Consider the following 17,698-nt stretch of genomic DNA (forward strand, 5'->3'; position numbering starts at 1 on the left):
AAAGACAAATGTTGTTTTTGTTTTTATTCTATACTAGACTTAGTCCACAAAATTTTTGGTGCGTGAAATTCGTCAAATAACAATGCAGTAATTTTGTTTAATCCTCTTTCTTGGCATCATGGTCAAGATTGGACATAAATACATTTACCCAAGTCATGGTTGTCTGTATCTTGTTGTACTTGCCTTGGTTCTTTATTATCAAATTGAACGTTTTCTAAAGAAAATCCATTATTGTAGTTTAGGGGGGAACTTTTATTTGTTTCATTTCCTTTTGAGTTTAAGCTTGTTAGGATTGTTGTTTCATACCTCTCAAATGGCCAAAACAATTAATGTATTGTCACATTTATTAAAGTTAAATTTCAATTTGACAAATAGCTTATTGAATTATTCATTGAACCAACCAATCTTGATGTTCGCAATAATCTTTAGGTGAGTTTCTTTTCTATTTTTTTTTTATAGTATTTTTGGGTGTCTTGAACAACATTTGAGCTAGATGCTGGTGTGTATGTATGTTTAGTTGCTAGGACTTTGGTCAATTGCCGATGATGTGACCATTTTGGGGCTATATGTGGTGCTTGGGCTATATTTTACCTTTTTGACAAAATTCCTTAGAAACCTGAAGTCTTAAATTGCATCAATTATATAATATACAAACAACTTTGGCTCATAAGTTTAAAAATGCAGCATTGATTTTGGTAAATTTGCTTGTTATTTTTTGCAACCATAATTAATAGTTATTCCTACTTACAAAGTTTCTTAAGGTATATGAAATTTCCTACAGGTAATTGTTAGTAAAATGTGAAGCTGGATTTTTCTTCTAAAAGATGTCTACTATTTTGCTTAAATAATACCCAGTCTGCCTAAAATATCAACTTTGCTGCATATTAAGTACGGACAAATCATCTTACATGGAGGAAAATGTTGTGGCCTTCAAAATAGTCTATGAGGGCATCTATAAAATTTTAGAGAAGAGATGAACCCAGAAAAGCTGGTAGCCAAACCACCAAGAATAGAGCGGTCGATCTTCCTCTGAATTTTTAATCAATTAAGCCATTTTCTTTTTGTTTATCTCCCTTATGTGCTATTAATTTTCTTTTGGCAGTGGACCCGCTAAACCATTGGAGATATGATGTCACCATGTAGTAGAAATTGCTCCTTTACCCATCTGTTGACTTGAATAATATTGTATGAGTTTAAATCTTATATTTCAGCTATGCATCACATTATGGTGTATTTATGTATGTATGGGATTTATTAGAGTATGTAGTATTTATTCGTTTGAATTGCATAAAGTTTTGTAATATTTATTCATTGGAATTGCAAAAAGTTTTTGTGACAAGCACATGGAGGCAACTGATTTCGTTAATCTAAAAGGGCAAAAAAGTTGAGACCAATTCTATAATGGTGAAATTTCTTTATGACCTTTGATGAATTGCATATGTAACTCAGCATTTCTTTTATTGTTGCAAATTATGAATTGCATGTATTTGTGTAATCTTTTATGAATTGTATGTATTTGTGTAATCTTTTAGTTTTCCACTTTGTAACTGATTAGTTAGCTCTAAAGATGCCAAATCTGATCAAAATTGAAATACTACAACAACTTATGGATTCATTTTATAACCCTGCTTGTAGATAACAATGATGGGTGATTAACTGTCTATTTCTGGCTAAGATATTGGTACTTAAAAGAAGGTGGGTTTATCTTTAATGGGAAGGTCTAAGAAAGAGGAGTTAAATGGACAATAGAAGCAGGGGATAGAATATGATCAATATCGTATGATGCAGAATGCTTTGAAGAGAGCACAGAAAAAGGTTATACAGGACCTGATTAATGTGGTTGATTAACGCAGGAATAATGAAGAACAAGATCTGTACTTGTCTTAAGTATTTCTACTTGGTAGAGTCCTTTAAGATTCGATTTTATAATAGATTGGATAATTCAAGGTCAACTTTGTGGAGGAATCAGATAACAATATAAAAAACAATGTTGTAGATTCTTACTTGGCAATGCATCATAGCTCAATTTTAATGGCACGCATATATCCTTCTCAATGCTGCCATAATGAGAAACAGGAAGTTGTAGACGGTTGAGTGCATATTTTTTTCTTCATTGACTTACCCACAGTCTTGATAACCAATGGCAAACCACATCATATCCTTGCAAGAATAGTAATTTTTTTTACTCAAACTATATCCCTTGCATTTTGCATGAATGAGTTCCAAGAGCCTTCATTGGTCATCACACTTCCAAAGATTGTATTGTTAGTAGGATTTTACAATGTTGAAATCAATTTTTTAAGGGGAGAACCTACAAGAATTCACAATGGGAGAGAATAAACGGAATGGAATGGTTCTTAGATGCCAGTAGAAACCAAGAGCTTTGTAAATAATAATGATAGCCCAAAATCGAAGACTCAGCTTGAGGTCATAAACAATAGAGAATGGAGGCTCCACTAGGTTTGTCAAGGGTAACAAAGAAGGCCTGAAAATGGAGAATCATTTTGAAAATGAAACTGGTGAGCTTGGTTAGATTTAGAGGTATGTTCCTTTTTTATTTAAAATTTAAACGGTCTGTTAAATATCAAAGATGAAGTTCTTGACCTTCTTAGTATTGATTGGCTTAGTTTTACTTAAAATTTCAAATGAATGAAGCGGGTATCTATATTTTTGTAATTATTAATCACTTTCAAAAGTTATACTATAGTTGTTTGACACATATAATACTTGAAACTTTATGTTATTGGCTAATAGCACAAGAATGCTATTTGCAAACTTTATTGAACACTAGTTTTCACACCCAACCTTTGGACATTCATTTCCTATCAAAACAGAGATCAAATTTCTATGAAATTCAAAACTGCTCTTATTTTCTAGTGTTACTCATGTTAGCTCATTTTGTAATAACTTGGTATTTAGTATACGTTATAATCAAGTACGCATGCTATAAGATGCTACACTTATTTATGTTGGGACACTTTCTTACTCCCTTTTGTTTCCTTCCCAATTACTAGTGTCATGTCATCTTGTAGGTCACTACATTGGACATTAGCAGATGCAGACTTATCATTAGCTATGGCAATTCTAATTTTTGCATTGACTGTTGGTTTGATCTGAATTTGAGCCTTTAATTTATTTTATATTGCACCATTATTTATAGTCTTTGAGTGATGGAGTGAAGTTAAGGAACCATTAGCGTTCATTTCGAGTAGAGTCTATAATATATGATTGGTATAAATGGATCACTCAAAAACTTTCATTTGCTCGTACGTAAGATACCAAGCCTTAGGTTGTGGTTTTAGAGTGATGCATTTCTACAAATTTTGAATTTCATTCTACTTCCTTGTTGTAATTTCCATTTGGTCATATTTGAATCAATTTTCCCCCTTGTTGGGTTACACTTTCTTTCTTTTTTTTCTTGGATGTGCAGATGCCGATAGTCTTTTAGTCTCCAGCGGGGTTCATTAAAAATACTGGGCCGAAATTTAGAGATGCTATGCTTTCAACATCTTATGCTCAGGTACCTTCATTCTTACATTCTTACTTTCTTCAGGAAATCTTATCTTCTTTTATTTATTTGTTTTAATTTATGGGAGTTTTTCACTTTTTGGAGTTAAACCTTTATATCGTGTTTTTGTTTGTCCATGTTCTTGCTTATGCACAACCAGTACATGTTCAACTTTTAATATCATTGTTATAACTTAGGCACAGAGCAGTCATTACAAAAGTTAATCGAAACATATTCTTATCATAAATATGGAGATCTTTTTTTAGAAGATCAAAAATCCAATTGCCATAAAGGTCTATATTGTGGTTTGGATCAACCAGATATTCCAATGTGGTGAAGGGAATGTGTCTTGCTCACCTGGTGTTTGATGAAATGACTGTCTTTTTTGGCACAGTATTGGCCACACTTAAGATTGTACTCCATTAAACATTATTCTGTTTATAATAACAAATAATGTTACAAGTACATGAAAGTCTCCACCTCCGTTTTATAGTTGTGTGTAGTGTACCTTCTTTCTTCATAAATCTTAAATTTCCCAGAAAAAAGTGACATCCATTCACTCCCCAAAGACACACTATACAAGAATAATTGTAATAACTTCAATCTACCTGCAAAGGATAAGTATTTACATGTCCAAGAATTTATTCTTCTTGTCATTTTTTCAATTAGGGGCCTACATCATGATAGCTCAGCCAACTAGGGACTAGAGGCTTACCCAGATATCTAACTGAGATACCTTCCTTAAAGTGAAGAGCATCCAAAATCTGGTTCTTTAGGCCCGCAAATTCACCTGCACATAATACTTTACTTAGAGTATTAATCTACAAGCCATAAATCACTTCAAAGTCTTCCAAACACTTTTCACTAATTTGACTGGGTATAGATTAGTTCTCATGAAAATCATTCAGTCGTCTTCAAAATAAATATTAATAAACTGCATATTCTCACATCTGGGATGGAAGTTGAAGTCCTTGTAATGAAGAATCTTTTGTTTTAGCATCTTAGTAGGATTTGGGAACTCCATTGCTAGCAAAAACGAATGTGGGGACAATGGATCCCTTTGTCTCATCCCTTTGGCTCCTTGAAAATAACCAGCTACAGAGTACATTGGAGTCGTAATACACTCCCTCACCCAATTAACATATCTTGAGGGAAACCCCACAATTTGAAGGCGCGGAAAAAATAAACCACCCTTGATGGTACACCTGCCCAGGCCTTTTTCTCTATGGTAGTTCTTAACAATTTCGGGAGCAAATAGCACAGTTTCTGTTGTATTCCTATTAGGCACAACGGCAGTTTGATTGGGCTACTAATATCATTCAAGCGTGATTTAAGTCTATTAGTCAAGTTCTTTGTGATGCACTTATAAATGATATTGCCATAAGAAATTGGTCTATAATCCCCCATGCTTGAATGATTGCTCACTTTAGGGAGAAGTATAATAATTGTTGCATTCACATTTCCAAGTAACCTACCTGAATTGAGAAACGATTGGATGGCATGGGCTCTACATATGAATGGATAACAATTGGCCAAGCTTTTTTGAAAAAACAAGCTGTGAACCCATCAGGGCCTTGGGCCTTCTATCCATCCAAGAAAACATAGTTTGCTGGATCTCCAAACTTGAAATTGGTGAACCTGTTGAAATTCTACCCAAATTTCTTGAGCCAGATGCCCCTTAGAGGTGTCTAACAAATTTTGATAATATTAACCCACAGCTAATTGTTTAACTTGTTGAGGAAAGTTAAACAATCCTTTAGAAAAAGGGACACTCGTTAATAATCCATTTTAGAAAAGTTTTAATACCACTTTTATGAAAAATGAAAAAAAATGTCAAAATATTAATTACTTTTTTTTTTTTTTCCATAAAAATTTTTTTTAAATAGATTATTAACTAGTTCTTTATGACCACAACACTGTCAACACAACTATTTTACTATAGCAGCTTGGCTTGTTAAAATGATTTCGACTGTTCACTTTAATAACACTTGCATCAATTAATGTAAAATGTAAAATTTTGATCAATCAACCAAAAATAATTACCCATATCAGTTATTTTATTTTATTTTTAATTATGAATATCTATATAAATTTACATAACTATTGTTTATGCGGGTAGAAGTATATTTTACTTATTTCTTAATTCACTTGGTTGGTGTGTATGCATGTGTGAGTGGTGTAGAAGTTTAAAAAAAGTGATTTTGAGAATGAAAAATGAATATTTTATTAAAATAACTTTTAGAATAAATAATTAGGTATTTTTGAAAAGTGGTTTTTAAAATAGAAAAATTAAGTTTTAATGCTAAAAATAAATTAGAATTTATGCATGAATTGATTCAAATGTTTTTAAAACCACAAATTTATAGGGCTAATATTTTAAACCCATGCATAGATTTACAAAAGAGTTCCTATCAAGAAATGAATAAAGACATGCATCATTCATAACTCATAAGCTTGTGTTATTTTGATATATATCTTGTGATATTTATCATGTGATATTTTGATATTTATCTTGTGATACTTATCATAATTTATCATAAATTATTACAGTTTTTAACAAAATCATAATAATTATTATTAATTATTGAGTTTCTGATTTAGATGTACTGTACTATTATTGGTTATAATTCTCTTTCCAAGTTAGTATAATTTAGTTTTTCTAACTTATTTGACTAGAAAAAATAAAGAGCTGGTGACAAACTACCATATGTTTATAGTGTTCAATTGTATGTTCAAACAAAGATGATATACTGATCATTGAACTTGATGCGAAGTTGGTTGTGGATCTTCTAAAGAAGCATGAAGGCCATTCACACAGTATATTAGTGATTGGAAGGTCGGCCTAAGGAAAATACCAATGGTTCAAAACTTCAAATCAAGCATTGCTACTGGGAGCTTTGCTTTCCCGGGATTTTGTTGTTTCCTTAGAACTCCGAGGAGATATTTCGTTATTACTTAGTTTAGACTCTACCAGAGTGTCCTCAAATCGCTTACACTTTCTTCTGCTCTTTAGTTTTTAATGAAAGTCTTGTCCATCTTACCCAAAAAAAAAGAAAAAAAAAAAGAAAAAGAAAATGAAAATGATATATCATGTTTCAAATGTATACACTCATGACTCATCGTTGAAATTGAAAAAACATGGACCAAGTTGTGAAAAATTAGTGCATTATATTATTATCAAGGTTATTCTAGTGAATGATGACTTTTTTTACGAATAGTGAATAGTGACTTGAAGTGAGATTTTCACCACTTTCGTTTTACTATATAGCCCCCTGCTTCATCTGAACCCAGCAAAACCTCCCAAAGGATCACAACCAATCATTCCAATCTTTATCCACGTCTCCACTTCTATAAATTCTAACATAACATCCTCTCCCATCTTCTTACTATAACATTTCTTCTTCACCATTCTCTCAAATACGAATCTAACCCATCTTACAAGCAGGGTCTTAATTTAAATGTCCTGGTTGTACTTGTAATATCCTAGCACTTATTTTTTTTACATTACATATACTAAATTATTACATTAGTTCACACCATTACTAATTACCGTCTAATTGTTCTATCATCATTGAACCACTCTACTCAAACATGAAGGCACTTGGAACCTTATTCTGTAAGTTTAGAAGGTGGTGTTGGTTGATGGTGACACAGATACAGATAATTCTAGATTAAAGCAAATAAAATTTCATTAATATGTGATTTTTCTTTTTTGATACATTGATAATTAGGCGGTGGAGGGATGTGAATCCTAAATGCCTTTGTATAAATAGCAAGAGTTGCTAGCAAGTGGAGCTACTAGCCTACAAGGGTCTTGGCTTGATATATGATACTGTTGGGTAGTTGGGTTTGGAGTTACTTAAAATTTGTTAAGCGATGTTTTGTGCCATTCTTTCCTCAAAAAAAAAAAAAAAAGTTTTGTGCCATTAAAAGATTTAAAAATGGATTTAGATTAATTAGCAATAGAAAAAGGGAACATGAAAATACATTTGTTTAATTTTATTTGTTAAAAATGAAAGGCAAGTAGTAAGCTAAGAGAAAATACTTTCCTTTTTTATTATTATTAATTGTTTACTGCTTTTATTTGCTTTTCTCATGAGTTTTAAATGCTTTTCTCATGAGGTTTAAATGCCTTTCTCATGAGTTTCATCCCAAAATGTTTAATGTCCACAAATTTTTTTTTTTTTTCACTTTCCTATTTGTTTTATTTTTCAAATTGATTTTTACTTTCTAAATGTCTATTTGCTTAATATTTCATGAGGCTTTCATTATATTCTTCTACTTTGCAGAGAAATGATACCCAAAAAATTCTATTTGGGTGCTAAAAGAACATTAAGAAAGGGGATAAGAGAAAAAATAGAAAGAAAGAAAGGGGATAAGGCTTTTGTTTATGTTGTCTGTGAGTATTTGTGCATTCATATACTGGCATGTGTGATTTGGATTTCCTCTAATATTCCGTATTTTTTAATATGTTTTTGCAAATATATATACATATAGAGAGAGAGAGAGAGAGAGAGAGAGAGAGAGATTTTTTGAATCACCCTTGGACGTGTAAAAAAAAAAAAATGCTATTTGCCGGTAATCTCTTGGATGGTACTTTTTTTTTTTTTACTTGCTATATATTTAAAATTTTTAAATTAGTGACAAATACTTGTTTTGTGTTCGTTCTTTTCCTCTTTAAATATTTTACGTTAGCAAATTTTTTTAATGTTGATGTTTTTATTTGTGTGGATATTTGATAATTTTGTGTCATGAATAAGGAGCTCCTACAACTAGTAGAATCCTAAATTTAACAATGGGAGAAAGGTATTTCTTAATATTGGTAAATTGATTTGTGGGATACATATTGAAATATGGTCGTGTGTGGGGTTCATTGGATATTTTGACAACTTTTTTAATTTTTTATAAAAATTTTCTAAATTGAATAATTAATGTATGTCATGAGGATATACATTAACTGGACCCTTGTATATATTATTAGGTACTGTATATATATTGCAATTTGGAACTCCTTTTTTTGTTAAAAGTTGTGCAGCATTTCTTAAAATATATTATTTAAAGATATATTTAAAAATAGCCAATTTAATGAAATTGGTATATACTTTTCAGAAATTACAGCTCTTGTATGCGGAAGATTGGGATTGAGGTTCTGTCATTTTGATGCAAAGTCTATTAAGTTTGGAAAAATTAGATATTAGTTATGGTGAAGGATTGCAAGAAGTGTTTAATCTCAAAGGGCTCTTTAATAGAAAACAACAAAATGTGTTGCTATCAAGTTTGAGTGAGATCAACTTGTATAGTCAACTTGAACTAAAGTGCATATGGAAGGGTACAGCGGAACATCTAAATCTTAAGAATCTTGAGAGTTTAGGAGTTTTTGGGCGTATGAATTTGATAACTCTTTTGACAGCCACATTTTTTTGGAGCTTACACAATTTGAAATTTATTAGAATATAAGACAGCAATGAATTGGAGCATTTGATTGTTTTTTTTTTTTTTTTTTTTTTTTTTTCTTAGAATCCGAACTTGTCAACAATTTATTATACTAATTGAAATCAGAAATACAAAACGATAAATGTCAAGTGGAACATTCTCCATCCAGACTAGTACAGGAAAGGAAAACCTTGCTCTCTGAGCTAAAACATGGGCAACTGAGTTACCCTGCCTCCTTACAAAAGAGAAGGACTTGGTTTGTAGCAAACCAGACATAGACCAAATGTCTTTAATAATGTGACCAACACTAGCTAAAGAAAATTCTTCGGCATTGAGGGCTTTGATTATAACCTCCGAGTCACCTTCAAACATAGACTGATTGAAGCCCAGCTCTAGGATAATACTGACAGAGCATTTGATTGTTAAAGATGAAAAAGATTGGAATCTCCAATCTCCATGCTTTGCTAAATTGGAAATAGTAATAGTTAAGAGGCTGCAAGAAATTACAACCTCGCTTTCCCATGGCCATTTATTGTTTTTCAAGACTACATTCTCTCACTGTAACAAGAGCCTCTGAACTAGTAGAAATATTTGCACATGAAGAATTATTTATAGTTGTTTTGTATTTTATTTTATTTTATTACAGTGATCAAACAATGCCTATAGAGATATAATAGTAAACTCTCTTATTAGAAGATACAAATTTTAAACTCTAAATTTTGCTTTTAGAATCTAGCTGATTAAACAGTTTTGTTACTAATATATTTTGTTTCTCTTTTAAAGTGATAAAGGGTTTGTTCAGTCAGAAAGTTAAAACAATGTTACAAAAAAAAAGTTTGGTAGGAAAGTTTAACAAAGAGTGTTTTGAGTTATTGTTCTCAATTTAGAGTGTTTAGACATTGTATTTTGGAAACATTTCAAGAACAGTTTTCGATAATAGTTTTGAGTGGCATTATTGCAATTGTCTTGAAATTTGTGGGACCTACATGATGTTGACAAGACACAAAATACTTTTTCTTTCTTTTTTCTTTTTTTTTCTTTCTTGAAAACACATAATACTACTAAACGCTCAACTCAATTGTATTTTTTCACTTTTGAAAATATGCTATTAGAAACATGATATGGAAAATACAGGAAAATTTTTCAAAAAGTACATGATCTTACAAAAGCTCAAAAGACAGAAGTAAAATTTTCATGTAAAGAAAATATATAATCGAAGTAAAAATATCATACACAGCTCAGCCAAAACACAAACTGCTACCTAGCTTGGACAAGCAAAATACTTCCAAGGACCTAGTAACCATAGTAAATGGAGAAAGATATCAAAGTCATCTCAGTCATTAAATCACACAGCGCTCACAAAGTCATTTCATCAAACACTTTATTTGCATTTTCAATTAGTCCAACATTGAACTCTAAAAACATTTAAAAAATCCAACAATTCCTTAACAAAACTAGACCAACCCAGTTCGCTAAACCTCTTATATAATAGCAAAAAAATTAAAAATCTCAACAGCATTGCCATTCCCAAGTCCCAGCTTTACCAATAGATACAGACCCAGGTAGACAAATCCAAGCGAAACCCACACAGCCCAAATATAAACCAAAAAAAAAAAATGGAGACTAAGCCACAAACTTAAAAGAGACAAACTTCAATGTCAATGTGGTTTCAGCTTAAGCGTTATTGCAGCTTGAGGAAGGATGGACAAGAAGTGATTTGTGGGAAGATTTTCCAGAATTTTCAAATCAACGGATTTGTAGGTCTCAAACAAAGTCCAAATCCAAATCCATGGCCAAATTTGGGCATCTAAACAGACCACAAGAGTTTTTACATATGGGGGTGTTGGCTTTTTAGTCGGGGGTTAAATGCAACTGCAAGTATGACCCATTTCCTTGCTGAGTAATTTTGCTAATCTAGTTGATTTTGAATCAATAGAGGTGGTGTTAACACGCATGCATTTCTCACTTGAGCTCGACTCCTTGAGAAATATATTAAACCAATCTCCTACTGCTTACAGATTATAGCGCTTATTTTCCAGACAAAATAAACCAAACAAAAACAAATTCGTCTAACAAAACCTAAGAACTGGCATATATTGACATATTACTTTCTTAAGAGTGTTAAACAGTGCCATACACATTCCACTTGGAAAGTGGAAAAGCATAAAATTACAAATTTGAGGTACATATACATCACTAGAAAAGGTGATACACAGAACAGAAACAAGAGGAACAGTTTCACATTGACATGTACAAATTTTAATCCATAGAATCCTCCATCGCAAAGGTGTAAAAGTTTTTCCCTCTAATCTTTCACACCCGCATAAAACAAAACCCAGTAGATGAATATTAACTCCATTAAGGAAATGGCCCTTCCAAGCTCACCTGCCTCAACCACGGCAGAAAATTGACCCCATTACATTGCATAGACTATCTCTCCACTGCTATCAATGTCAAGGTCAGGATCAGTCTCCAGATCCTCCTCCATGTCATCATCAATGTCCAAGCTGCCAGTCAGATACTGGTTGAGACTGGGGGTCCCAGCAGCAGGAATGGTAGCCTCAGCAATTATCTGCATGATTTCATCAATGCTTTGCATGGGTTGATCAGGCTCTTCAAACTGATTATTCATTGTCCTTTCATCCATGAGATCTGCCGGAAGGTTCTTTAAAAACCACTCATGGTTCCTTATCTCAGGAATACTTATCCTCTGTTCCCAAGTGAATTCATGGGAACTCAAATTAGAAAGTCAATCAGGGACAGCGTGGTACAGAATATAAAGCACAAAGATTAACAAAGCTGAAAGGAATATAGTTATCATATAGAAAAGCAGCCTATACTCGAAATATGATAATATGGATAAGTATTGCAATTAAATAAAGAATCAGAAGCACGAGTATAGACTACAGTTAGTTACTCTAGAATTACGAGCATCCGTGATGGCTCGACTCCCACACTCATGCATGATGCAACTTCATCAATGATTGATGATCCCATGTCGGGGTAGTGAACATTTAGAATTACCCCAATTTTTTCTACCCTATAACAATAATAAATTCTTTTTTGTTAAATCATAAACTTATTAGTAATTGAAGCATGGGGAGAAAAATGAAGAAGAAGCAAGAGAGGGAAGGGTCAAAAATCCTAGTGGGTGGAGATAAATGCATCCTTTAAAAGTGAGAAATAATATCACTTCTACACCCTCACTTTTGAATAAAAAAAATCAACTTTTATAAATGCTTAAAACATTGTGGTAACACTGCTAACTTCACATTGTATTATATACTACATTAACTCTACACAAACAGCTGGGAGAACCAGTTGGGCCAATGGCCTATGAAATGATTGGTAGCCACTCTGCATCTTTTAAATTCTTCAGTGTGAAGGCAGAATTAGGTATGTGTTTTGTGTACATGCTTATGCATGCCAATTGTATTGAAGATCTTCACTTTGAACCTATTTAATGTTTGACAAACATACCAAGGGAGAGGACAAGCAAGAAATAAACACACTATAACTTTTCTTGAATTATATACTAACAACTAAATCTAATATCAAATGACATACATGTGTAACAATGACAGAAGGAGAGGACTAGTAGCAATTGTACCACAGAAAGCAACATATATAATTTCTCATGTACTTGGAAAGTGCGCAGACCTTTGCAGGGTCAGCTACAAATATCCTTGAGATCAAATGACGGCACTCAGGAGAGATATGAACATAGTCGGGAATGGAGTACTGGACTTTCAAAATGCGCTGCAAAGACATCCAATTATTTTAGTCAAGCATTTCAGTGGAGCTAATACAATCACTGATGACAAGGTTCGATAAATTACATGAATAGTTTTTCGGAAGTTTTTAGGCTCCTCAGGGTCCTCGAAAGGGTATGCACCCACCAACATGACATATAAGGTTACCCCACAAGACCACACATCTGCAATCTGAATTTAATGAAGCAAGATATTAGTAAACTATATTAAACTGTTATTTCGAATGCAAGAGAGAGCAAGGTAAAATAGATATACTTCATCCATTAATTATGTAGTATTACATGATATTTATCCAGTTATTTTGTTAGGAAGACAATCACAACATCACATTAGTGTGCATTTGGGTATTGCTTAAATTTTTTTTGCTTTTTTATTTAGTCTTATTTTTTGCAAATAATCTAACTTTTAGCTTTTTTGAAATAAATTAGCTTTCAATTTTTGTATCACTTTTAACACAAAAGTTACCAAAAAACCTATCTTTTGATAAAGTAAACACTGTACAAATAAGGTACCGGAAATAAGCAAAAGCCAAACACACTATTAAATTAATCAATTCATCACTGACATTTTCAGAAGAAAATATGCCAAAGGTATTCTACGGTTGAAGGTTCTTTGTCAGCAGCCCTATTGTCCACCTCCCCTGCTACATAAACTTTAAAACTTGTCTCAATTGTCAAATTTTAATAGATCAAATATAAAACTCTTCTCTCATGCATCAAATTTTGGTGACGCATTACTTTACCAGTGTACTTCAAACAATCCATGGGCCCCACCCCATGTCTTCTGGAGACAGCATATATTGAGTGCAAATGAAATGACAATGAATACAATTTTAAAGCAAAAATATTGGTTTCGTTTTTGTCCAGGTTTTTTGTTTATGAGTGTTTGTGCGTGTTTCTGCAATGATGATAGGTACTAGCTCTTATGATGAGAACAAAAAAAATTTGGAATTACTTTCCCGTAGTCGTATCTAAATTGGGCACTGAAAGCAATTGAACTTTAGAAAGCCTGGTAAACTCTTGACTTAACAATCAAAACCTTTTCTTTCTTTTTTTTTTCTTTTTCAAACAAAAAAAGTAGCCAATTGCCAAAACAAAGGCCACTTCATCTGACTGTTGGAGTTAGTCACCCATAGTCATGGCTTTGAAATTTGCCAAGGTGAACCTAGTTGTAATTTTCATAATTGCAACTGCAGTTGTTAAGGCCTTCAGTGTTAAAGTTTGATCCTATCATTCATGAAATTATTATAATGTGGTTAAAGTAACTCAAAGCTTTGAATTTTATAGCGCTGAAGACTGAGATACAAACAGATTAACCTTATATTATCGTTGTCACATGATGCCAAGGCATATGGTTGCAGAATGACAATGCAAATTTGGATAAGCCATGATAATCAAGTTATAAATGAGTACATTCAGAAAGAACTAGAATACCTGACAAACAATATAATGATGGAACATTGAATGAGATTCAACATTTTAAATAGAACAATTCATGTCAATGAGAAATTATATTACCTTGCCGTCATATTCTTTCTTAAGTAACACTTCAGGAGCAATATATGCAGGGGTGCCAACTGTTGATTTTGGTTGTGAATGCAGCACTGAGGACTAAGAAAAGAAGACAAAAATAAAAAAAAATGCACATTTGACAACCAATGATGCAACCAAAAAAAAAGGTATAGCACATTCGAAGAGAAACCAATCCCTATACATCAAACCACCATATTGTTCAAAGGTGGCAAATATATCTTAATGAAATCACTACTCACTAGCAGGAAAAAACCACAGGAAATGTATCAATACCAGCCTATGGTGTGCTTCTGTAAGTTTCAAATGCAAAGACCAGAGATTCCAAATCACAAAAACACACCAGAGATGTACAAATAAAGGCAACAACAAGAAAAGAAAATTATTACCTTGGAGTACCCAAAATCACAAATCTTTAAACGAGGAGCCGGACTTCCATCCAACAATGTATTCTCTAATTTCAAGTCACGATGGCATACTTGCTTTATAAGAGATGCAGAGAAAGGAGTCCAATTTAGACACAGTAGTATTATTTAAGACTGCATTATAAATAGAAAATTTAATTCACATACCATGGCATGACAATAGCTAACTCCTGATATAAGTTGCTGGAAGAAGAAGCGTGCCTGCAACCCAAGACATAGTACATTTAAAAAAATAAACCCAGGTGCATTCAGAAGCAAAATCAACACGCTGGATAAGAACCTCATCCTCACTAAATCGCCCAGCATTGCATATCCGTTCAAAGAGCTCTCCTCCAGATGCATATTCCATCACAATAGCAAGATGGGTTGGTGTTAATATGACCTATAATTGCACCATCATAATGTTACTAACTTTCAGAATACTCCCTGGGGAGAACAGATGATAATATAGTGGAATTGAACAGACCTCTTTGAATCTGACAATGTTGGGATGCCTTAATGACCTGTGGTTTATAATTTCCCTCTGTACATTCTCATCTATCTGTTAACACAATATAAAAGCTAGTTCATAACTATTATAAATTTATGTGAGGCTACACCAATGAGCAATAGCTCAACTGGCATTTCCTCCTCCTATAGTAATGGGATGAAGGGTGATGTCATGTGTTCAAAATCCACGGTGTATATGTAACTCACCAACCAAAAAATTAAAAACTTTATGCTAGGTGACTAGCATACAACTTGAACAACACTGCCTAAGGAGGTTTGCACAATTGATGAAACTCAAACAAAAAAATAATTTTCTAATATTGTCTAAATTCCTTAATGTGCCATATTAATAACAGTTTCTAGTATTCAGGAATTAAACAACCAATGCGAAAATATAGATGTTACCAATATATGCATTTTTTTATTTAGTCCAACTCTTAAAAGTGTGAAAATTCAATCCCGAATTAGAGACCACAAAAGAACCAACATGCATGGATGTAGCAGGGAGACATGAAACTAAAATCTTAAAATTTAAATTTTACCAGTTCAGCTCTGAGAATCCAGACAATATCCATAATCTAACACAATTACCGTCTTGTTGATGTGCATTTCACTAAATTTGATTAGCAAATTAACAAGAACTATACATCACTCAACAACCAAATGGAGGGTAGATGTTATATCGTCTTTAAGTTGTCAAAGTACCATATTTTCTTCCCCTTCCCACAAAATCTTATTAACCAAAGAGACAATCGATTTCAACAAATTTACACATCGACCCTACGACTAAACTTCATAAAGAAAAGACTGCAAAATCTTTTTAAAAATTCCGTTGATCCTTAAAAATCAAATATGCATAAAACTCAGCACAAACACCCAACAAGGTGAAATTTAAATAAAAGCACATATTTGGGCATAATCCCTGGCAAATTTAACCCCCCATACACACACACACACACACACACACACACAACAATCCTCAAACAGCTAGCAATAGCAATAATTTTGATCCTAACTCCGTTCAAAATCACACAAGAGAATTAAGAAACACATTAATCCTCAAAAACCAACAAACCATTTTTATTCCACAAGAATGCAAACGGAAACAAATTGAAATAATTATAAATAAATTTAAGCAATATGAAGAATCCAAAATTCACACAATATCCTCTAAAAGAAACGTGCTTAACTTCAACTACCATGGAACCCAATAAAGCACTCTCAACTTCTTCAAAACTCAAAATGAAATACACCAAATAATAACAAAGCACTCAAATTTCTCAACCCAATAATCAAACTGAGCTTAAATTCAAGCACCCATTAACGAAAAAGTTAAAAAAGAAAGTGAAATTTAGAGACTAACCTTCTCACCTCTCTCGATGTACTTGACTGCAACAAGCTCATCAGTCTGCTTGTCTCTCATAAGCCTTGCCACTCCGAAATTTCCTGACCCAATATCTCTTACCAGCTCGTACCTATCACTATCGTGCATGATCGGCAAGTCCATTCCTGGCCCCACTGTGACTGCTGTCCGATCCATCTCTCTCAAACTATGAAACAACAAGGACTTAAAAAGAAGCTGAAGCTGAAACTGAAGCTATAAAAATCTCTCACATTACTATCATTTTTGTTGTGACAATAACAAAGGTTGAGGTACAAAGGACCCAGAAATCTAAGATGAAAGAGAGAGAGGTGGTGAAGGTGATGAGGTGGAGGGAAGTGGGTGGTGGGTGAAGAAGAAAGAGACTACAAAAGATGGGTATGGAAGTGTTGGAGCTCGTGAAGATTTCAACCACTTCTCTTTCTCTCAACACTTGGCGTGAGAGTACTGATGACAGAGTTTTCACTTCCTGAGATTTTTGTTGCAGAAAGACATACACACAGAGCTCATCAGCTCGTGAACTCATTCACCTTTTTTTCTGTGAGTGCGTGCGTGCGTGCTTTGTGTTTTGTGTCCGTCTCTCTAAGACACAAAAAAGCTCTACTCTACTACACGCTTTCTCTATCTATTTCTTTCAGTGGATTTATCCAAAAGGAAAGCAAAGGAAGAAGGTAAAGAGATATTTTTTAATCTGGGTGGACAATGATGGAGTAGGAGTAGGAGTAGGAGTAGTAGAATTCTTGTTGTTTACTTAATTATTTCACTAAGCCATTGCCCAATGCTACTATTTTATTGTCTTAAAGGTTGATTCTAGTTAGCTTAGTGCGTAAAATTTCTTAGATTTCGCTTTCAATTTCAATTTAATTAATGTCTTAATCTAATAATTAGAAACAATCATTATATAACTGACACTGTAAATTTAAAAAGGGATTTACTAACGGAAAATTATTGTGTACTCCTGAAGTAATATAAATGTGTATTTCCTCTTCTCACATAAATTGTAGATCTTACTAATTAAATTTATGATGGGATTTACCATTTATGTGAAAGGAAGGAGCACACATTTATGCTACTCTAGGAGTACCTAATAATTTTTCTTTACTAACGTGTGCCCTTAAGGCACACATTAACTGGACTCATATAAAAATTATCGTATTTTT

The 17,698-nt window shown here is 33.0% G+C and overlaps 1 protein-coding gene across 1 annotated transcript; it reads right to left on the bottom strand.

Annotated features, from left to right (window-relative positions):
- Nucleotides 1-11,011: 11,011 nt before the first annotated feature.
- On the bottom strand, nt 11,012-17,247 carry LOC112032862 (serine/threonine-protein kinase SRK2E). Its single transcript, XM_024065628.2, has 9 exons — nt 16,521-17,247; nt 15,135-15,209; nt 14,949-15,050; nt 14,816-14,869; nt 14,633-14,725; nt 14,232-14,324; nt 12,781-12,885; nt 12,602-12,700; nt 11,012-11,651 (listed from the first exon to the last, which is right to left on the bottom strand). The coding sequence occupies exons 1-9, from the start codon at nt 16,695-16,697 to the stop codon at nt 11,358-11,360; spliced, it is 1,092 nt and encodes a 363-aa protein (XP_023921396.1). The 5' UTR covers nt 16,698-17,247; the 3' UTR covers nt 11,012-11,357.
- Nucleotides 17,248-17,698: the final 451 nt, after the last annotated feature.

The sequence above is a fragment of the Quercus suber genome, unplaced genomic scaffold (genome assembly GCF_002906115.3).
Source record: "Quercus suber isolate HL8 unplaced genomic scaffold, Cork oak 2.0 scaffold_382, whole genome shotgun sequence".
Taxonomy (NCBI): domain Eukaryota; kingdom Viridiplantae; phylum Streptophyta; class Magnoliopsida; order Fagales; family Fagaceae; genus Quercus; species Quercus suber.

What these genes read in the sequence shown, in the direction of transcription:
- LOC112032862 (XM_024065628.2), bottom strand. Translation starts at nt 16,697, where the DNA reads ATGGATCGGACAGCAGTCACAGTGGGGCCAGGAATGGACTTGCCGATC. An exon ending in ACATCGAGAGAGGTGAGAAG is followed by an intron (nt 15,210 to 16,520) that starts GTTAGTCTCTAA and finishes TTGTGTTAACAG; the next exon opens with ATAGATGAGAATGTACAGAG. An exon ending in GTGATTTTGGGTACTCCAAG is followed by an intron (nt 14,325 to 14,632) that starts GTAATAATTTTC and finishes TTCTTTTCTTAG; the next exon opens with TCCTCAGTGCTGCATTCACA.